The sequence below is a fragment of the Triturus cristatus genome, chromosome 2_1 (genome assembly GCF_964204655.1).
Source record: "Triturus cristatus chromosome 2_1, aTriCri1.1, whole genome shotgun sequence".
NCBI classification, from domain to species: Eukaryota; Metazoa; Chordata; class Amphibia; order Caudata; family Salamandridae; genus Triturus; species Triturus cristatus.
The window spans coordinates 734,261,306-734,279,838 of NC_140581.1; the positions used below are offsets into that span (position 1 = coordinate 734,261,306).

At 44.2% G+C, this 18,533-nt stretch overlaps 1 protein-coding gene across 1 annotated transcript in view; it reads right to left on the reverse strand.

Annotated features, from left to right (window-relative positions):
- The window catches only part of LOX (lysyl oxidase), a 98,515-nt gene that overhangs the window by 40,469 nt on the left and 39,513 nt on the right, over positions 1 to 18,533 (reverse strand). The window contains exon 4 of the mRNA XM_085632665.1: positions 2,054 to 2,210. Coding sequence (XP_085488791.1) covers positions 2,054 to 2,210 — 157 coding nt within the window. The remainder of the gene's footprint in view (positions 1 to 2,053; positions 2,211 to 18,533) is intronic.

The following is an 18,533-nucleotide window of genomic DNA, read 5'->3' on the forward strand; positions in this document are numbered from 1 at the left end:
GAAAAATAGCTTTCTAGACCTGGCTCAAACTGGCTTTCGACTTCAGATGGGTACTGAAACCACACTGACCGCCATCTTAAATAAATTAAGATTGACTGTGGACACTGGATACCCGGCAAGTCTGCCAGACCTCTATATGTGGCATTTGGTACAGTGGATCATGCCATTATGATCAACCATTTGGCAGATGTAGGCCTTACAAACACCACTCTTGCCTGGTTCTTGTCTCTGAACATATTCAACATCTACATGCAACCCTTGATACTTGATACTCTCCGCTTGGCGAACCTGTTGCTTGCCACCGTGCCAAAAATAAAGAGAGCGAGAAGCGGCTTTCTTCTACAATGCGGCTAGGCTGTGGACTGCCCTTCCCAACCACTTACGCCAGGAATCCAACCATCTGTCTTTTCGGAAACTACTTAAAACGTGGCTTTTCAAAGCCACTGTCCAGTAAAGGTGTTTTCTTGGTCCGCGTCTGCAAACAGCGCTGTGATGCCTAAGGGTAGCTACATGCATTATAAATGTTTCTTTCATTTAATTTCATTCATTCCATCCGTTCCTTTGGCCTGGATTGGATTTCATATGTTGATGATACTCGCTTCCTTTTCCATTGCGCCCACTCATGACTTATATTGCTAACTGACTCTCTGTTCTGCTTTATAAGTTAGGACAATTTATGACAAGTTTGAGGTTTATTTGCAAATTTAGAGGAGGTGTTTATTTAGTGCCCACAGCTTTAGCGGTATATATTTCTATTTCCCTTACTGGGAGCATGTTCTGCATCAAATGGAAAAGGATTTTGAATGCTGGAGATTTAAGAGAATTTAATGTGAGGTATTTTGGCGAAGTCATCCACGCCGTTACTTGTACAGTGTCCGAAAATGCTAGCCTGGTAAGCTGAGCTCAGTGTCTGAGAAGCTGTTCCTGTGTATTCACCTGGTGTATTTATGACAAGTCCTCTTTACATACAGTGTACTTCGTCTGGTGCCAGTGGTATGTCACAGGCTCATCTAATTGTTAACTGCTGGCTACAAAGAAGGTTCCTTTGTCTTGGACCTGGCCTGCCCAAGACAAGACACTTTGCTAATCGAAAGTACAGAGAGGCACTGAGGAGAGAAGGCTCAAACAGTACAGAAATAGAACATGACCCGCAAAACTCAAGCACTAAAATAATTAGAGGAAGAGGCAAAAGCAGAAGACAAGGAGGTTATGAAGCTATTGAAAAACAAAACTTTGCCTGGGTTACAACCCAATGGACTGAGCTCTAAGCCCCAGTGTTATACTGAAAAGACAGGAATCGCGAAGTGACTCAGCCATGTTGAATTGGGGAAAAAAAAAAGAGTTCAATGGCTAACTAAGAATCTTTTCTTGGGACCTTGTAAAAGTGTGAAATCCTGGTGTGGAGTTGAAAAGGGCCTAAAAGCAAATAGCCTATCCTATATGGACTAATCCCCTGGTGCTGTAACCTAGCCACCACAGTCCCAGAGGATGACCCTATGACTTCAACGCAAAGGAGCAGAAAAAGCCAGAGACGCTTGCACACATCATACCCCATAAGAGGGAGAGTCACACCCAGCACAAGCCACCACGGAGGATGGAAGAAACTGGCTGCACGTGGATTCAGGCATGTAGGATTTGGTTCCTCCTGTGTGCTCTATGGCTGCACAGTGTAGACTTGGTCCTACACTACAATTCAACAGCACAACTTCCTTATCCTGCGGAATCAATCTTGTCAATAACTGCCCTTGATCAACTTGTTCTTGACCAAACTGGTGCAGTTGTATCTGTATGAATAGAGTGTGCCATAGCACCACATTTATTCCGCTATTGCCAGGAGATGGAATTTTGCCTTTGCTCTCCATCATTGGACCGCTCACTTCTTCTGCCACCAGATCATCCCTGAAGGTGGTAGTACACAATATGTTCTGGAGCTCTCTGTATCACTTTCCGACAGCAGAAACATGTTTTCTTTCCACAACTCTTACTGCAGATTAAGGTACTTTTTGAGAAATGTGAATGTTACCACAAGAGATTCTTTAGTGTCCAATCTTACCTGTCGGTGTGCTGAACATGCAAACCTTCTATTGTATCCATAATCGCAAGATGTGTCTTCTAGACAGAAGCTTGCTTTGTGCCCCTCCGCGACTCTGGACTGTGTGTTTGCATCCAGCAGATCATAGTGGCTGAAGTCATCCATGCTGTGGTAGTGCCTGTCGGGTGAGAGAGAATGTGAGTTAGCTATCATAATATCAGCTTTAAGCATCCTGCTAAAAATGGTATTAAAAAGTGTAATAAATCCAGATGAATGATTATGCCTATTGAGGGAAACTCTCCTGTTTTTATGTTATCCCAATTGGAGCCCATCCTGCTATCTTACTGAAGAAGCACAGTTTTAGCACTATCTCCAACATGTTCCCCTTTTTACCTTTACAGGATTTACTGTTACTGTGGACTGATGGTTTTGATGCCTGAAATACATTTGCATGTGTAAGTGAAGCGTAGAAGCACAAAACGTTGCATTAACAACAACAGTGAATGCCAACTTTCATTTACAGAATCCAATTCTGTTAATTTCTGTGGGTGGATAAGGCACTTACTACTATGGAAAATCAACTGGAGTTTCTGGTGTAATTTGAGCGGGAAAATGGAAGTGCCTTGGTAAATGGCATTGTCAACCTGGTGAGTGCCAAAAAGTACCAATGCCTTTTCCCATTCACTCTTATAACATTACACCCACTTTAAAGTAGGTGTAAGGGGTGCAACAAGTAGGGGAAGGTGGTCCAAGTCCCTTCCATACCTCCAATCCCCCATTTGTTCAAGAGACGTAAGGGAATTGTCTCGGGCAATAAGCACTGGTAAAGCCAACAGGTCTTGCCTACAAATATTAAAGCTAAATTGTTGGATTAGGCAATGCTTGTTTGTTCAGCACTTGTGTAAACATTTCCCTGGGAAAGCCAATAGGTCTTAGCTTTAAATAGTTGAGCTAACTGATTTGCCAAGGAATCAAAAGGTAGACCTTTAGATATATTACCACCGCAGAAAACAATTGTTTTTATATTATAATTTTGTACAAAGTTGCCAGATTGGTATTTTTGTAAAGAAGACACTAATCCTGCTCTTAACAGGACAGACCTCAAGTAGAGAAAAATTCCAACTTTCATTTCTCTACAGTGGTTGAACTGATTTACACCAAGTCACAAAAAACACACATTCTGGGTAAAGGTCTAGCTTTCTGCCAAATTTGGTGTAATTTTGTTCAGCCATTTTTCTTCTGCATTGTTGTCTAATTTTCCCTATGGGAATTGCATGGGGAAAAAGTGTTTAAGCATCCCCCTTTTTTCAGCCCCCACTTGACAGATAACCTCGAAACTTTCCAGGAGGCAGCAGAGGTGAATAAACTTTCTTTAAAGAAAGTTTTGTGAAGATGCATCACATGCAACCAAAGTTATTGAAAACACAAAAATCACTCTTTCAATGGAAAGTCTGACCTACCTATAACTAAACACTGGTGAATGCAACTGTGTAATTGATGTATGTATATCTATCTCCCTTTACCTCCACTAATCCCTGACTACTTAATACCCCATCTATTAACCCCTCCCTTTTTCTAAGTGACATAAAAACGATGTCATTTAAAAAATAAATGTGACTGCCTTGTAAAGACCTATGTTGAAAAACATTTAAAAAGGTCCCTCGTTGTACTTGCCTGCACTGTAAAGGCTTGTGTTGTAAGTCCATCGTGGTAAACACCACATTGTAAACTTTACATACCATCTGGGCTTCCTCTTGGTTTGTCACTCGGGCCTGAGACTACTATTTTCAGCCAGTTTTAAAGCTTAAAGCATGTTCCCTAAAGAACTGGGATGTCAAAGGTTATGTTTTTTTTAGCACACGTGTGCCCCGAGTTAACATGCCTTTAAGTGTTACAGCAATGGCTTCGATGAAGTGCGATAAAAGATCTAGGGGCATATGTATCAAACGATTTTGTATTCGCAAACGCTGCAATTCGCAAAATAACAGCGTTTGCGAATACAAAATCGCAAAACGCGATGCATGAGCCATTTTCCCATCGCATTATTAAGGAATCGCTAATTTTGCGATTCCTTAATTTTGCATAAGCATTTAAGGAATCGCAAATTGCGAATCCTTAAATGCTATGTAACAAGCACCCAAGTTGTGTGATTTCTCCTTAAGAAATCGCAAATTACCACCAACTTCAAGTTGGTGGTAATTTACGATTTCTTTGAAAAATGCACTTTTTGGCATTTTTCAAAGTGCCATGTGGCGCACATACATGCCCTCAGGGCATGTATGTGCACCATATGCACACACATGCTCATTTCAGGGGTGCATCAGGGTGTCCTTATGGCACCCTTGAAATTATTCTTAATTTGCGATTCTCTAATTGCGAATCACAAATTGAGAACGACTTCCCATTCATTCCTATGGGCCTCCTGGCCCATAGGAATGAATGGGAAGGTATTCCTTAATTGTGATTTCGCAATTTGCTAATCGCAATTAAGGAATAACAAGAAATCGCAAAATATTTGCGAATTTTTAAATACATCCCGTTTTGCGATTCTCAAATAGCGATTCTCAAAAATCGCTATTTGAGAATCGCAATAACGGATTTTGATACATATGCCCCCTATAGAAGTGTGGCTGGCCATCTCTGCCAGCGCATGCCTCTGCAAGCCGTGGGGTCAGATGAATCTGCAGAAGGAGATAAGCAATCAGTTTCTCATTTTCCACAGGTGAGGGGATCCGTCTGTCTGAACTTGTCAGAATTTGTGGTGAAACTGTGCTGGCCACCTGGGAGTTTACCTTGAGGACTAGCAAGGAGGCGGGCTAGCATTGCATGCCACATGCTAAGATTCCCCAGTGAAAGTACAGATTGATGAATTTGGTGGCAGGTGCAGGTGGCTCCGCACTTCAGGGCCTACGGCCAGAAATGTTTCCCAGTTGCACAATGAGCAGCAACCAGATGCCAGCGTCAAGGAAATGTGAAATAGCTGCTTTCCTAAGGCGCCCTCCAGTCTTTCCTGTGCTGTGGAACACTGACTCCTTCGGTGCAGAGACAGCCGAAGTCCCCCCTCTCTTACTCGCAATATTTATATCGTTAACATGTCAGTGGGTCTGAAGGTTGTGGGCCTGGCTGTGCCAGCAGGACATGCTTTACACTTAAATGTTTCCTAGATCGAGGTGATCGGAGCCAAGCTCGGCAGTCCACGCCATTTCTTGGGTATGCTGGATTGTGGCAGGCCCGGGAGTGTGTTTTGGCAGTAGTACTCGCCAGTCCCCAATCAGGCATGCTAGCTCTACATAGAACCAGCATTGGAAATGCAATAGGTCTTGCATTTGTTTGAGTTAGAGCTATCTGCATTGTAAATGGCAATGCTTTTTCCCTGTGTAATGGAGTGTATGTATGTGGTGTGCAGTAAAATTATGTGGATTGTATTGTATTAGTTGTGTTACTGTATGGTGTAGAAATGTGTGGTGTGGAGTGGATTTGTGTAGTGGAATTATGTGGCATGGTGTGCTGTGGAATTACGTGGATAGTTATGTGGTATTGAGTGTATTGGAATTACGTGGAGTGGGATTGTGTGTTATCGAGTGTATTTATGTGGAATAGTATTTTGTTTTGCGGTATGCAATGTAGGTTAATTATGTGGTGTGCTGTTGAATTGTGTAGCATAATGTGGAATTTTGAGGTATGGATTGGATGTATGAGGTGGTTAGTGTAATTGTTATGTTGATATGTATGTGCTTTGTTGTTGAATTATGTGGTGTGGATTGGAAATGTGTGGATTTGAATTGTGTGGTGTGCAACTGTGTGGAAAGCTATGCATTTTTGTTGACAAACAAAACAAATAGGAGCTTTGCTTTAGATCTGTTTCTTGCGGTGTTAAAAAGAATGAAAAACTGGTGTTTGGACACATAAATGGAGTCCTTGTGGGGCTCCTTGATATTATGTCTGTGGGCATGATGGAGTAGTGATAGAGGCAAAAAGTGCCACCTACCAGAGGAAATGGTATCCCCCTCGTCCTCCCCGTTTTCCCATTATTGTGCACCTGCATGGCAAAAACAGCTAGGAGCATGCTCTTTTTTTTTTTTGCATGCATATGCAGTTAAGTGCATCTTTAATACAAAGCCATTTGCCTAAGGTTACCATATGTTTCTATTTCATCAGGAAACAAAGATTCTAGCCTGGTGCTTTAGAAACTGGTGCCTTTTGGTAGTTGTAGTTATGGTTGCTTTAACTGAACAACATACCGTGAAATTAAACATATGAAAATAAGTTCTATTTGTGCACAGAATTTCACAACATAACATTCTTGTGTTTAAAATAGCTACAAATGGGTGGTGTTCAAGTTGTCCAGTGTAATGTTAGTATATCAACACCAGAAAGATGAAAGGCTGGGTTGGCTTTGGTAGATTTACATCAGCGGTCAACAAAGGCCACATACCCTGATGAGCAGCATTAACCATTAATGGATTTAAAGCGAAAATTTGGAGAATATACTTTATGCTTCTCCAGCAAGGATATTACATTGTTTGATTCTGGTGAATTGGTCATACTATCTGTTTTAGGATTCAATTGAGGCAGCGACGCAAACATCACTATTTCCACTGCTTAGCATGTTCCTAGCATGACTTCTTTAGCCCTACACGTGTGGCTGACAATAGTGTGGTGCGATTGCTGCACAACACCAGTTATGACAATGGATTTAACGCAAAAAATATTAATTCAAAGTTTGTGCTCTTCATTCTGTGACTGTCCCGATTATATCCCGCTGAAGGCTAAGAAGTGGTGTTTGCACACTGCCTTTTCCGTATGAAGTTGAAGACTGTTAAAGGAATGGAGCAAAGGTGGGAAGCAGCCGTAGCAGTCACCAATCACAATGTTTATTTAAGTGTGTGTAAAGCGCTAAAGTATGGCGGGAGACATTTCGATGCGCTGGAATAAACGGATGGGCAGCAGATACTGCCACTTATTGCATTTAGCTTAACCGAACTGTCGGAGTAAATAAATGAATAATACCTTTTAATGCATAGGCATGGTCATGACAATGGATTTAACGCAAAAAACAGAACTTATGTAATTGTAAAAAAAACATGTTCATTCCAATGGAACCTCTTGGCACAATACAACAGCTGTTGTTAGTTATCCAATGTAATGGCCCCTAACTGAAGGTTGAGAGGAGATGCCAGGATGTAAGCTAGTGCCCCAGGGGTAAAGCACGGATGACGGATACTTTATTTGATTCCGCGGCCAGGCCCAGTGCAATTCCCTGAATAAAATGAAAACAAGTAAAGGAAAACATGTGCAGATATGCGCAGACACCGGCATGTATCTAAAAATAGGAAGGTACAACACACAAAGCTCTATTTCCGTTTTCTTTGAAACGCATTTTGTGAACAACGTGAGGGAGGAGGGTGGTAAAGCCATCGGAGGGTCGTGGGGGTGTAGAGTTAAATTACGGGGACTGGGAGAAGGGCGCAGGGTGCTAAGTAGAGTAGTTTTAGGGTTTACATATATTTAGAAAAAGAAAGAAACAGATACACATTTCGCAATTACGTGAAAACCAAAAAGCTACTACTTAATATGATGACAAAAAGGGCTTCCCTCCCCCACTTGCCAAACTGACCTTTGCCTATAGCCAACAACAAATTCCCCCTTTGAACCCCAGCCTCCTCGATCACCCTCTTTGTGTTGCAGTTTAATGAGAGAATGAAGAGCTTTATCCAGACTCACAGGATATCACGCTGAGGTCGGGACCAACGTGTGCTGCTGTGCTAGTTTTGCTCAGAGCAGATGGGAAATGGAAGTCATAAATTCCATGGAATTGGGAATACCATGTGTTGTTATGCCCAGTAAAACCGAGTCCGGATAGCTGTTCCCCATTCCATGGGGTTTACCTCATAAGTGTGTGGCACTGGTGGGGTGTTACTAAATGCTACCAGTAAGTAGGGCTGCCAAGTATGCACCCCGCCAGTACTGTGCAACTGGTAATGAGGCTCCAAGTAAGTACCCAGACCCCCTTCAACTGGGATCTTAAACTTGGTAGATATGAGGTCCTTCAGTGGGAGGCTCCTGCATTGTGCCCTATTGATGGGGCTATACACTTAAATGACTATATTTGTGGTCAAAACTACAAAAGATGCAAACATTTTAACAAATATAAAATTCACGCAACTGGTATTTTAAAGGAAACAGAAAAACATGACTAGAATGTGAGTGCATCATGGATAACTGGTTGGGCTTAAGTCCTCTGACTTGGCAAATGCCATGTTCATTTCTGAATTTAGTTTTTTAAGGATTCTCAACGAGACGCAAGAAGTCTCCCACTGTGTTGAGAAAATTACTGCATTTTTTACCCTATATTGAAGTTGCTAGTTATATGATAATTCACGATGAGTGAGGTACAATTGCTGCTGCTATTGCATGATTCGCGTAGAAGCATTCCACTATCTACTGAGATAGATTTTCATGATATTATCAACATTTCCTCTGCTTGAGGCGTGGACTGAGCCAGTTGCTTTAACCTAACCTGTAGCCCTAGGCATTAATTATGAGTGGCCCAGATTTTCCCTACCCCCTGTGATACCAATACTTATGGCATCAGTAACTACGGACGTGGGGAAAATCCAGGTTTCTTCACAAATGAGGAATTAACAAGGAAATTCCAGTTCTGATTTCCTTGTAACTTCACCTTTTCATCGGATTTTCACATGGAGATTGTGTCTGCATTAAGCAGCCAAATTCCATAATTCCAATGGGTCTAGTGACTCCTGTTACCGTCCCCATTGAAATTAAGAGGATACTTATTATTATGGCTTTAGGGTCTGAAGGCCTAACTATGACTCTGGCAGTCAGACCGCCACGCAACTGTTGGTGGCAGTTCGACTGCCTGCGTGTCCATTGGTCCGAGGGTCGTATTTGGAGCATGGCAGTCGGACCGCTGCCAGTCCGATGCAGCACTGCCGCACTGCTAGGATCATGGATCCCGATGGGATGGTGGTGGGGAAAGCAGCCGTGAATGCAGGTGGTGCTGATTCAGGCACCGCTGTCCAGATTACGACCTGCCTTTCTGACATCCTTTACATGGCGGCGACCCTGCCATGTACAGGATGTCGGAAATGTGAAGAGGGTTCCTGAAACAGGCCCTCCAGGCAATTTCACACAGGGGGGGCAGTGCATGGGGGCACATGTTGTGCCCCCTTCTGCATGCACTATCGTGCATGCACTGAGTACCATGCACAACAAGGTGCATGGTAACAGTGCGCGCATTACAGTGCAGGAGCTGCACCGCAGTGGCATCGTCTTCAGGCTCACATAGTGAGTCTGAGCATGCCGCTGCTGACAGACCACAGCAGTCACAGAGGTCATGTTATAATACAGAGTCTTTATCAAAGGTGCATTAGTGCATGCGATTACTACATGTCCCTCATGAGTCCGGAGAAAGTGCTTGATGAGTTTGTTCCAAAGATGCAGGAACACAAGCCGTTACTTGATGGCCCAGACACAGTTCCTGGCTGTACCAGGCTGCAGTACCATAGGCCGTCACTAGTGGTCCCAGAGGGATCCATCACAGTCACCTCAATCTCAGAAAACCAGAGAATTATGAACAGAGTAGACCCCCTTGAACGTATCCTGTTGTTAAAAGTTGAACAATGATGTAAAAGGTGGTTTTGTTTTAAGTGCAGCAGATCATAGAGAGGATGCAGCTTCAATATGCATTTGCATATTCACTTATGCCTGGCTAATGGTTTGTGTGTGTTTCTTTGGAGTGAGTAAATATGTCAATGCTGGGATTTTATGGTGATAGTCATAATCACAGCTCTAAGTGCTTCACTTGCATGCTCTGTAAAAAGCAGGCAGACACCCTAAAATGTGGGTGTATTTCTATTTACTGGCTATTTGAAAAGTTCCTTTATTCTATGGCTCAAACCTCTAGAAATTGTTTTTGAGGGAGGCATCCTGTGCATGGCAGGCATGGCCGACAGGGCAGAGAAGCTGGGGAAAGTGACATCAGAGATACAGCCATCTATCTACACTATATTCAGCGACATTATAGCCGAAGATGGGGGGTTTCATTTTTGCCATCTGAACACCTGAACCAAAGATGGCCATACCGACCTCAAACAGAACCGCAACTTGACTTTCCTCCAATGATTTTGTCTTCCCTGGGGCCATGCTCACTGTTCAGAGCTCCTCTGCTCTTGAGCTAGGTTTGCACATACATACATACACAAAAGATGGCCATGTTAGAGTCAGGCTTGCACTTGAGTCCTCGCTAAGCATTAAAAAAATTCTGCTGCAATTAAAAGGTTGCAAAACGGGATTGCTTTGTGTACAGAATTAAGGTATGAGGTAAATGATTGAATGTGTCTACACGTTGGAGAATTGAGTCTACTTTTCACAGCAATGGACCCGCGACATAGGAGGTGGCTACCAGCCAATAGCATGAGGCAGGAGCGGCTAGCATGGCTTGTGGGGGGGGAGGGTGGGTGCAGGGGTCACGGGGGTGTCACGGGTGGGTAGCAGGGGGGTCGTGCTGGGGGTGGGGGGTGCTGGGTTTAGATTTATTTTTTTAACCTTACCTGCGTCTTCTGTGCTCCTGCTCTCCTAAGTCTGCTTCCAGGAACAGGAAGCAGGCAGTCAGACTTCCACCCCTAAGCCAATCCCAATGCTCCAATGAAGCATTGTGATTGGTCTGAGCACCGTGACACGGCTTTCAGCCAGGGGCTGTAGGGGTCGGCATGTTCTCCGTGCAGGCTGTAACGCAGCCTGCTTGGAGAACAGGGAAGTGCGCATGACTGCTTTGGGCGGCCTGAGAGGGCCTTCTAAACAGTCATTGCGCACTTGAGTTGGCAAACCACTCCGCCTCTGCCCTGCTCCGTGAGCAGAGCAGCCACGCCCACCCTTCCGCCCGCAAAGGAAACATAACATGATAATAACTGAAAGTTATTATCATGTGATGTTTCCTCTTCTCGCACTGCTTGAAAGCAGTGGGGGGATGCTCCTCCGCCATAGCGGAGGAGCCGCCACTGGCATGAGGTGAGAGATGTGTACTGCTATGAGCTAGTCCAGGACGTGATTGGTTGGATAATGGTTGAAGGGGGCTGATAATGGTTGAAGGGGGCTGACCTTAATAGGGAATGGGCCTAGAAGTCTGACCCATAGCTCACTCTCTGTACATTGGAAACAACGGGTTCCGCAGACAGCTGTACTATCAAGCCTAAGAGGCGCAAAATACATGTTGAAGAATGATAGGAGATCATGTGAAATTGCATTCCAAGATTGTAGGATCTGGTCTAGCACCTTTGATTAAAAAAAGTCTCGGCGTCGGCTCAACATCCTGTGCTTCTGGACAAGTTACTAAATCTCCCGTGCCTAACAACAACAAAAATGTGCCATGTGTAATGTAACTAGTGCTCATATAAAGTGCTTCAATACCTTCGGGTGGAGCTTGCGCTATATAAAACAGCAACAACAACAAAAATGTGTCGCTTCAGAGCTGCCTGTAAAACCTGTGTTTTTTTAGCTAATCAATTGGGAATTATAATCATGCTGTAAAATGCACAGTTTGGAGCCATGGGCTAACCCCAGACTCTCCTGGGAGACGTTCCTTTCATATATAATTCTTACTTTGCAATTTGCGCCGCTGCGCACCACTTTCAAAGTTTACGAGTCATCGCTGCCTCGTAGGTCAGGCAATTTCTCCTCTATTTAATTTACTTACAAGGAGATTCATAAAATGGCCTCATCTTTTTTTTCTTCCAAAATCGCTCCAGAGTTTATTTTAAAAATGCCTTCACAAACGGGTTACTTACTTGTCACAAAGATGTCTAATATTATATGTTAAAAGTTTAAAACACCACTTCCGTTTAAGGGCTTATCACAAAACTTGAGAATATAACGCATATAAAATACGTCAAATCGATGCCATAAGATAAAATGTATATCTACATTTATTTTCATTAACCAGCCAACGGTGAGAGGTGAGTCACGCAAAACTCTTGCGCTGAAGCCAAGGAGGCACACAGCCTCGTAGTGTAGACCAAAAGAGAGCCCTAGACTGTAGCACAAATACTGAGACGTGCTTCTTGCTCGGGTTCGAACAGTACACAAAGTGTGGTTGTGCAAACACCACTTCTGGAAGAAAATTAAGATATCCATCATGCACCTAAGAAAAAGGATGGCTGAGGCAATGGCACAAAAGGGACCAATTATATATGAAGAAAGAAGCCATTCTAGTCCTTAAAATATGACATCAGGTTCTTAATATATGACTCGGTTTTTTTTAGTAACAATGTATTAATGAGTACAGGACCTGAAAGCCCATACAGCTTTCTGCATAGGGTATAGCTAGCAATTACAAACTGATGAAAGTATGTGATGGGCTGCCAAGATCGATACAGTAGGGGTTTCGGGTTGTGGGTGGGTTGGTAGTAAAAGTTACTTTACGAGGGGGGTATGGGAAGTTTTAGGTAGAGTTTTGCCTAATGGCACATTTTAAAACATAATGGCAATTAAAAACAATTACAATTTAAAATGTTGGTGTGGGTTTAATCCTCCGCTTATACAGGGGATCAAAGGTCTTGTTCAACGGATTTTCGGGAAAGGTTACGGAAAATGGTGCTGTGAAAGCACATTTCACAATGTAAGACCGACCACAGCTGGAGTTAAAACTAACTTTACCAAGTGGTTCGGTAGTCCACTCAAAGAGCTTTTTAAAAAACACACTGGAGAATGTTTTTTTGCGAGTTCTCAAACTTCAGTCTGGGATTTCCTTAATATACCAATTTCAGGCCAACCCACGAATCAAGGGAAGGAGTGTGTATGGGGTGTTTTATTGATTCGAATAATCTCTCTTTACAGCTATTCATGTGGCGTTTAGATCTGGCAGGGACGCTCCTCATTTGAAACCATATCAATGAACATGTGTATGCAACACTTCTCAAAGGGCAGAGGTCACGCACCCCTCTATGGTGGAGTTAGTGAAGTGACACTGACAATGCTGCGGCACAGGGTCCCACAGATGTAGTTTGCGCAGTTGGAGTCAACGTTTTTAAATATATCCTGGATGGGTTAATGGGGGGGGCAGAGCAGTGCTCAGTACTAACTTCTTCTGTAAGGACCTCTATGGTCAGGCCGGGACCCTCTCCATTGTTTATCCTCACTACCCGAGGACAAGGATGGGGACACATATATCCTCTTGCCCTTTGAGCAGCGGAGGAGGGCGCGGTGCAGCTCAATGAGCGAGGAGAGAAGCCCTTCTCTAGCTTGATGTGTTAGAAAGACGTCTGCTTTCTACAAAATGCCTATGGCTGTAAAATGGGATAATTGACAAGGCATTAATGGTTGCTGAGGAGAATCGGAGACCCATGAGCCTCCAATTGCAAGTCATTTATCACTTTTAACAGGTCATCAGCGCCAGAAAATGACCACTTTAATGTTAGAACATTTGTGTTAGTCTTTGAACAACTTCCCATCTCTAATAAAACAACCTTCTTTACTTACCCTTTGTAACTGTAGTAATTTATAAGGCCATCTACCTCCAATAGCCCGTCTGCGCCCGTCCGCGCCCTGACGGGACCCAGGGCCACCCCTCCTTCTTCTGGTTCTCTGATCCCCAAACTTACGTACTCTCGTTCTGTTTTGTATAGCCTCCAAGTGCCATTTGGGATTCATTGTCCTCGATTATGCTGTAATGACGTCCCTTTGGTCTGCCCTTCATGTGCTCTGGCTCTTACATCCCTTCCTTCGGAGTTGTGTATCGCCTCTGCCTCCTTTTGGAATGCCACTCCCTCCTCAGTGACAGCATGCCCCTCCGACCTCGTTCCTGACCTTAGTTTTATTAACCTAAATTGCAGATCTCTGCCTAAACACAAAAGGGACATATTTGATCTCCTTACATCGTCTAGTCTGTCAGCCTTGTTTCTAACAGAAACCTGGCTCAATGACGGCTCCGGACCTGACATTGCTACTGCTCTCCCCGATGAATACACCTTCGTGGGACGTAACAGAACTCTCGGGGTTGGAGGTGGCATCGCCATTATCTACAAGAGGTGTTACTCCTGCAAGTGGGAAGACCTCGACATCCCTAACTGTGAAGCAGGCAGTTTTAAATTGTTACTATCCCCTAATTTTACTCTGTCCGGTGCCCTTTTGTATCGCCCACCTGGTGCGGCTGCCGTTTGGGCAGCTGCTCTCCCTGAGCTTATTGCCCCCCTCTTGTTGGAATCTACCAATTTCCTGTTGTTAGGTGACCTTAACATCCATCTCAACGACACCCTATGTCCTATTAGCGCTCACCTTATACAGGATTTTGCCGCCCCTAATTTAAGTCTTCTTAACTCCGGTCCAACTCATAAAGGCGGTAATCTCCTAGATCCAATTTTTACTAATTTGGACACTGTAACTTGCCTTCCCCCCAGACCTATTATTTGGTCAGACCATTTTATTGTAGAGTTCTGCATTAAAATGGCGGGTGCAATTTGCCCCTCTGGCAACACTCATTCCCCTAGAATCCGTAGGAATTGGCAACGACTTAATCTGGAGTACCTTAATAATTCCCTCTCAAAGACCGTGCCTCAACTTTCTAACATTTCCACGGATGATGTTGTGACGATTAGCACCTGGCTTACCTCTGCAATTGATCTCTGCCTCCCAGCACGCAAATGTAAGCAACATTTTCTGCACTCCCCTGCCCCCTGGTTCAATGAACAATTAAAAATGGGGAAGTCCCGTTGCAAAAGATTGGAGCGTATTTGGAGATTAAACTACTCTCCTGCAGACAAAGAAAATTACAAACTCGCACTACACAAATATCACGCTCTTTGCAAAACTGCCAGGGCCAATCACGTTAACAACACGATACTGAAAGCTCAGAATCGCCCCAAAGCTCTTTTTAAGGCAGTCCAGGAACTATCAGGTACGGCTTGTGCTCCCAAAACCCCCTGTTTGGATAGCATTCAATGCAATTCCCTGGCCGACTTCTTTACGCAGAAAATTGTCAACATCTACGCGGGTTTTGGAGCTCCACTATCTGTCTCATCTTCATCCAGTCCTCCAACACAGAATTATGACCAATCTTCCCTTCTGGATGATCCGGCTTGGTCTTCATTTCCCCTTTTAGATAAGTGGGAACTCATCTCTATGCCCGTCTTCCAGAAATTGCTGGCAGAGATCAAATCCGGTTCTCCCTTAGATCCCATTCCCCCACAGATTCTCTGTTCTTTAGCCCCCGCTTCACTCGACTGTATTTTGGCTCTCTTGAATGCTTCACTCACTGAGGCAACTGTCCCTAACGTCTGGAAGCATGCGATGGTTGTCCCGCTTCTGAAAAAAGCTAATGCTGACCCCAGTAACCCAGCCAATTTTCGACCCATCTCCTTACTTCCCGGCCTCTCGAAGGTGCTGGAGAAGCATGTTAATCGTCTTCTAATCACTCACATTGAGTCGGCGAATGTCCTTCACCCTTCCCAATCTGGCTTTCGGGCGGGATTTTCTACTGAGTCCACCCTTTTGGGAGTCACGGAGACAATCAGACGTCAGGTAGATAGAGGAGAGACGGTGGCACTCATCCTTTTGGATCTGAGTGCCGCTTTCGACACCGTCTCTCATACCATCCTTCTTTCTGCCTTGAGGTCTGTTGGGATCTCTGGCTACGCACTTGCTTGGATTTCCAATTTTCTTTCTGACCGCACTTTTCAGGTTTTCTCTCCCTCTTCGGTGTCCTCTGTTCATAATGTTCCGTACGGTGTCCCCCAGGGCTCTATTCTTAGTCCTTTGTTCTTTAATCTTTACGTCAGACCCCTTGCTTTTCTTGCTGAACGGTCTGGACTATCTATTTTTTCGTACGCAGATGATACTCAAATCATCTTCTCTCTTTCTGCTAATCAGCACTCCCCTTGTTCCTCTCTTAGTTCGGGGCTCACTGATATCGCCAATTGGATGATGACTAACAAATTGAAGCTGAACGGAGATAAAATGGAGTTGCTCCTGTTCGGGCCTGACTCCGCTCTCTGGGGCCCTCAACATTGGCCTCAGCAAATGGGACCATTGCCGGTCCCGGCAACAACAGCACGCAACCTCGGGGTCCTCTTTGACAATCAGCTATCTATGAGGCAACATGTGATTAAAGTCGCAGCCACCTGTACTACCATTATCAGGTGGCTGAGGAAGATCACATGGATGCTTCCCCATGACACCCAGAAGTTAGTGGTCCAGGCCTTAGTGACATCACGGCTGGACTACGGTAATGTTCTACTCCTGGGTGCCTGCAAAGAGGTCTCCCGTAACCCCCAAGTGGTCCAAAACATGGCTGCCCGCTTACTCTGCAATTTGCCCAGATCTACATCTGTTTCCTCCTCTCTGCGCAGCCTACATTGGCTACGCATAGAATCTAGATCTAAATTCAAAGCTTTATGCTTTATGCACCGCATCAGAGCTGGAAAATCTCCCCATTATCTATCCACCTTAGTTCACCAATACTGTCCCTCTCGCACTCTTAGATCCTCCTTTCAGTGCAGATTCTTTGTCCCCCGTTTTAAGCGTACTAGAGTTGGTGGGCGCTCTTTTTCCTATTTGGCACCCTCGCTCTGGAATTCGCTTCCCATCCCTTTGCGGTCTGAAACATGCTATCTTAAGTTCCGCAAAGGAGTGAAAACCTGGCTATTCTCCCTGTAATTCACTCTTTGCACCCATGCCTGCTCTCTACTTCTATGCCTTCAGCGCCGGGAAACCCACGGGTAGCTGCGCGCTTAACAAATTTATATATAATCATAATATAATAATAATAATATATGAAATTAATGTACGTAAAATACGTTTTAGATATTTGTTTCATACCTCCATCGGTTCTAGTATCTCATTTATTCCTGTTTTTGTACATCACTCACATAGGAGACAGCTTCAGAGAACTAATAAAAACATGACATAATCACAAACCTCTGAACTTCCTGCATATACAATTGGTCTAATGACCCAAGGCAAACTTCCTATTATAATGTCACAGATAAGTGCATTTGACATGACACCCCAGCCCTGAGAATAGCTTGAGTTCCAAATATAAATTATAATAGTAGTGCATAGCTCTGTAATGTGGGATTTGCATTCCTTACTTTGTTTTTATTGCATCACGATATACTTGAATGTCTATAGATGCTTACATTATTTCTGTGACTGTTGTCTCGCTCCACAGAGGAAAGGAAACGTGTGGTCTTGCTAACCGTGACTGTGACTGTACTGTGGGTATTGATGAGACACAGGTACAGATCAGGGTATGTCAGTACTAATGAGAATCACTGGAAATTTGAGTGATTCCAGTTTGTGTGACCATCCTCATGCCCCCCACAGGTTCCAGAGGGTATACCTAGCGAGATGTCTTGGCCATGATGACTCACCCATGGGCAGGGTATTAGGAATGGATGTGTATCCATAGGCAGTTGCCCAGAATCTGTCAAAAGTTCACCTTACACACTGGGCCCTAGTTCAACCTCTTAGGTACTCTGCAGATCATTCCTTTGTGTGTCAGTCATCCTCCCAGGCAGATGCAGTCATCCAATGCTCAGCAGTTGTTCCATGATTGTGGTTTAGTAGACGTTGCCCGACCACTGCACACATTAGTAGTCATTCTGTTGGTCACGGCAGCTTTGTCTCACACAGGCAGCTCTCTATGGGAAATCTATGTTGTGGAGAATGAGTCAGACCTACAGCACATTCCTTCAACCGACCGACTTTGCTCCAACATAGGACATGATGCAAGCACTTAAATCATTGCTTGAGTACCCCGGAGGACTACTCACTGGTGCATCCTAAGGAGAGGATGTGGCCTAACGGCTAGAGTGGTCGACCTCAAAGCTGGGGAACCCGGTTCGAGTCTCGGCAAAGACGCTCAACATCCTGTGATTCTTAGCAAAACACCTAATCTGCCCGTGCCTACAAAAATGAATATGTCCGTCTGTAATGCAACTGGTGCTCATGTAAAGTGCTCTGATACCTTTGGGTCAAGTTCGCGCTCTATAAAACACCCCCCCAAGATGCCTGTTACTTCTGTTAAATCGGGGGTATCTGCTGTACTTAGTAGGAGTCAGAAATAGCTGGAATATCGTATAGAGGTGCATTTTGAGCAACTTACCTGAGGAGACACTGTTATGCTCTCTTGTCCCTTGCAACTTTGCTGAGACATACAGTGAATCCACGATGGCTGCAAAGGTCCACGGTGCCAGGAAGCATTTTGAAAAAGTGGTGCAGCTCAGGTTAGCATTTCAAACTAACATTACGTTGAGACTAATGTATCATCTATGGCTAAAGAATACTAAGGGACACCTATGTGTGGCTTCTTGATTTTTGTGTGTGTGTGCCTAGGATGGCGCCTATGGTGCGGAAGCCAGTGGTACCGTATAAGTTCCCCTCTGCTTGCCATATATATGCTGTAGTTGGCATAGGAAGGTGATGAATCATACAAAAAGGATTTTTCCTGTATCAGTGATTTGCATGCAGCATTGCAGAGGGATGGACG